Source organism: Melanaphis sacchari, unplaced genomic scaffold (assembly GCF_002803265.2).
Source record: "Melanaphis sacchari strain LSU unplaced genomic scaffold, SCAv2.0 Contig73_pilon_pilon, whole genome shotgun sequence".
Classification (NCBI taxonomy): Eukaryota; Metazoa; Arthropoda; class Insecta; order Hemiptera; family Aphididae; genus Melanaphis; species Melanaphis sacchari.
In genome coordinates this window covers 2,916,407-2,921,314 of record NW_020271525.1, presented here as the reverse complement: position 1 = coordinate 2,921,314, position 4,908 = coordinate 2,916,407, and the positions used below count along the sequence as shown (strand labels likewise).

Sequence of the window (4,908 nt, the reverse complement as noted above, 5' to 3'; positions counted from 1 at the left end):
AATATAAATTATAAACCGCATAAAAAATATAAAATACAAAAAAATTTTTCGATATAAGCATAGAATATAATAATAAAAACATTGAAATTTATTAATTTAAAAATATTAAAAATTGCGATAACAATAAAACGTGATAGTTATCATAACTAAATCAACGCTACCAAAAGTGCAAATGTTAAAATTATGTATTTTCCCAGATACTTGCCTCTACTGCAGACCCACGGTCGTTGAATCTCTATTATCAGTTTGCCGCCCAGAAGTGTCCAACCCCGTTTTCATATTCTGTGTATTTATTTAAAAGTGAACTGACAATTTATTTATTTTAATATCTATTGACTATTGACTACTATTGAGCTAAATTTGATAAAATTTATTATTATTAATTATTATCATTATTAAAGTATTTAATCGTGGATTTAAACATTTAGAATACCTGTAAGTTCTAATGAATATACTTACATAGTATAGATTAAATTTTAAATTAATTTTTTTATACACAGTATACCTATATAATGTTCAATATCTCAAAAAAATATATATATATACATAATGGTTAATTTGAAAATTTCAATACTGGGATTATTTACTCAGTTGATATTATTACTCTCTATTTTTGATATTTATTTCAAATCACCAATCATCAGTGGTATACCAGACCAGCATGTAGACTATGAACCACCGGCTGATCGTCTAGTATTATTTACCGGAGATGGATTACGAGCAGATACATTTTACAACTATGCCAATGGAAATAGCCTATATTTCAAGTACATATAACTCTTATTGTTCTTATTTTTTTAATAATATTATTATACTAAATACTTTTCAGTAATTTATTGAAAACGAGTGCAACGTATGGTATATGCCATACACGAGTACCAACTGAGTCACGTCCTGGTCATATAGCTCTTATAGCTGGATTTTATGAAGATCCATCAGCAATTTTCAAAGTATTATGAAATTGTATATTATTTTTTTTAAGAATTTTTATATCTATTACAATATTTACAACTACTCCATTTATATTGATATTTTTTCTAAAAATTATGGTTTATAATATGTATAGTAAAAAAGATAAAAAAATAATTAGTAAGTATTCTTAAACTTATATTATGTTTTCATTTGGGGCTTTTTTTTTCAATGCCAGTCAATAATAAAATATTTTAATTTTAAAGGAATACTTATAAAGTTAATAATGTTGTTAGTTTAAAAGTTATTGAATATTATGTCATATTTTTAACGTTAGTAATAATGCTATATTACAAAAATCTTTTTGGTACTCATCCGAAGTACTAGTAGTAGATATAAAATCTTTTATCTTTATTAGTGTTACAGATTTACAGAATTCTTTCTTGTTAAAAATAATTCATATTAAAATATATTTTATAGGGGTGGAAAGACAATGTTGTTGAATTTGATTCAGTATTTAATAAAAGTGATATGACTATTTCTTGGGGTAGTCCTGATATTGTTTCGATGTTCAAAAAAGGTAATTATAATTATAATTTTTCATCATTGTTAATAGTTTGTTATTTGAATATATTTTATAGGAGCTATTGCAGGCAATGTACATACTTATACATATGATCCTGAACTACAAGATTTTAGCGGCAAAAACGGATCTAGTGTAATTTTGTCAGAATGGGTATTTAATAAAGTTAAATTGTTCTTTGATGAGTCAAAAAGTAATGAATTGATTCGAAATAGATTGATGAAAAAAAAATTAGTATTATTTTTACATCTTTTGGGTACAGATGTTTCTGGACATATTGACAAACCAAATTCAGAGTAAATTTATAATAACTATGTTTTATTATTTTTCTTATTTATATTCCTTGAAAATTAAAAATGATGTTATTTTAAGGGAATATTTAGAAAATTTAATTTATATTGAAAAAGGTATTAAAGAAATAGAACAGTTACTAGAATCTTACTATAATGATAATCGTACAGCATATATTTTTACATCTGACCATGGTATGACAGATTGGGGTAAGACATAACCACTGATATGCATAAGAACTAATTAATCTTAAAACAATTATTGTATTGTACAGGTTCTCATGGAGATGGTTCAATTAGTGAAACTGAAGTACCCATAGTTACCTGGGGTGCTGGATTATCATACGCCAAAAAAAGTTCAATCTCTTTGTCAGTGAATATTAATCAAGCTGATGTTGCACCGCTTATGGCTACTTTAATCGGTGTACCTATACCTGTACATTCAGTAGTATGTATTTGTTTAAAAATTTAAAAAATATTTTTGTCATAATTTATTATACATTTTTTAGGGTATTTTACCTCTAAATTTATTTAACACTGATGCTAAAGCTCAAGCTAAATATCTTCTGGCTAATGCGCTACAAATAAATGCTGCTTTTTCAACTGCACGTGTAAAAATTGAACAGCAATTATTTAAATTATTTTATTTGCCCTATGAACCACTCAGTACTAGTGTTCAGGATAAATATCTTCAAGATATTACAACACTTATTAAGCTCTCAAAAACTGACGAATGTGTAAATTGTTTTCAAATTTAATAAAATTGGTAATAATTATTAATTATATTAAAGATTAATAATTGTTTTATAGATAAAGCTATGCTATGAGTGGATTAATTTAAGTTTACAAGGAATTCATTACTACAATACATATTACAAATTACCACTTCTAATTTGTGTAACATTTATTAGTCTTGGTTGGATTACTTTACTTATACTCGAAACCAATTCTATCAAAAAGTGTCGAAAAATTAATAGGTTTCATAAGTTTTTAATCAATGGAATATTTTTGATAGTTGCTGTGTGTTTTTCATTTTTAATTAATGGTAAATATTTTCTTTAATACGTGTTAATACATTTCAACATAATAATATTAATAAATCAAATAATTTTAAAATAATTGATTCTATTATAGCCCAATCCCTTCCAATGCAATTTTATGTGTATATATTTATGCCATTAATACTCTGGCGTATGTGTATTACTAGGATTTTACAGATATTTAATTTATCACGTATGGGTATGACACAGAAGATACTGCAAATTAAAGGATTAACATTGCTTGAAATATTATTTTATTTAATTGGCATTGAACTACTGGTAAATTAAAAATATTCAAAGTAGATAAACTTACAATTAACAATGGTTTTTTTTAATCATAGGTGTGGACATTTTTTGAACGTCGCATACTAACTCTAGCCTTAGCTATACTGTGCTTTTGGATGACTATCTGTTCAATAAAACAACGATTTCTACCTAGTCAAATAGCAATAGTATTTTGTTCTTCTGCATTATTTGCTTCTTTCCCGACAGTAATAATTATTGATGGTCATGCAAATATAACTTATGTGTAAATACTTAGAATATAAATAAATATCCTTTGAATAATATTTAATAGAAACTGTTTACTCCAGTTTATTAGGTGCAATTATTTGGCTATTAGCAGGATTTGTACACTATAAGCTTCAAAATGGAGTACGTAAAATTTTTACACTTTTACAAGTATTATTGTTAGCTATAGCGATTGCAAATGTTATGATTGTGTCAAGTAGTATAGAAAACAAACAAGGTTTATCATCATTAAACAAGGTGGTTTCTTGGACAGTATCAAGTAATAAACTATTATGTTATAAATTATTATTTTTAAAAATTTCTTTTGATAATCTTAATTTTTTTTTTTAGTTTTATCGATGTTTTTAATCAGAAAAACGTCAGATCTCCTATCAAATAAAACAACAGTACTTTTATCAATTGGTGTTCCGTACATTCAACTATCATTAAAATTTGAAGTATTATTCGTTCTTGTTCTAGTAATAACATTAGCATGTTGGCGAAAAATTGTGCTTAAATCTAAAGACTCTAATAAAGCTCTATGGACCCAATGGAGACATGCATTCTGTTTCGTAAGCAAAAATCATATTAGTATTTATCGTTAAAGTTATTATGTTTTAAATAATCTAACAATCTTTGTAGTTATTATTTAGTTTTGGATCTTTTTTTGGTACTGGAAATATTGCATCTATTAATTCATTTGATCCTTCAATTGGACGATGTTTTGTCTCAGTATTTTCTCCATTTATTATTATGGGATTGGTCTTATTTAAAATACTTACCCCTATTTTATTGACATGTTGTACATTTTACCTTACAAGTGTTAAATTAAAGGTTGGTTATTATTATTATTTTTATTTTTTTATTAGAGATAGTTGATTAAGTGATTATGATATTTGTTTTAATTTTAGATACCTCCAATCAATGTGTTTGCCTTGATGTTAGCCATGTCCAATATAATGGGTCTTCATTTTTTATTTCTTATAAAAAATACTGGAAGTTGGTTGGAGATTGGGATGTCAATATCTCATTATGTTATTGTTCAATCACTTGCATTGTTTTTATCACTCATGTATGGACTGGCAAGATTATTAATCTGTGCTAAAAAAAATGACTCTAAACATAGTTCTAAACAATTATTGCCTACTACTCATAGGCGTAATTTGGACTAAATTTATGGGGGTGCTAAATTTATGTTGCCCAAAGTGACCCGTGGGGGGAATAGTTTATAATAAAAATAACACTAAAAAAAAAAAACAATGTAGTGTATAGGTAAATATACTTTTTATTTTGATTTAAATATTATAATTTATATTAAATATATACATCTTTGAGATAATGCAAAATTATTAATTATTTTATTTTTGTTAATTGTATTACTTAGTTCTCTTTCTATTTTAATGATTGACAAATCTGTAAATTTCACTAGTTCGATGCTTGTCCTAAGCCAATTCTTTATTCGGCACAAAGACAAAAAAGACCTTTCGCATGTAGCTGAGCTTATAGGAATAGTTAATTCTACTTGAATAAGTTTAAACAAGTTTGGAAAAACATCTTTGGTCACCACTTTCTTAAT

General features: G+C 25.8%; 1 protein-coding gene across 1 annotated transcript; it reads left to right on the top strand.

Annotated features, from left to right (window-relative positions):
- The first annotated feature begins 401 nt into the window (after positions 1-401).
- LOC112600914 (GPI ethanolamine phosphate transferase 1) lies at positions 402-4,625 on the top strand. Its single transcript, XM_025348264.1, has 14 exons — positions 402-767; positions 830-950; positions 1,390-1,489; positions 1,551-1,788; positions 1,865-1,992; positions 2,058-2,230; positions 2,292-2,519; positions 2,593-2,827; positions 2,917-3,101; positions 3,164-3,351; positions 3,416-3,612; positions 3,684-3,904; positions 3,975-4,166; positions 4,244-4,625. Exons 1-14 carry the CDS (start codon positions 550-552, stop codon positions 4,502-4,504), a joined length of 2,685 nt encoding a protein of 894 aa, XP_025204049.1. The 5' UTR covers positions 402-549; the 3' UTR covers positions 4,505-4,625.
- Positions 4,626-4,908: the final 283 nt, after the last annotated feature.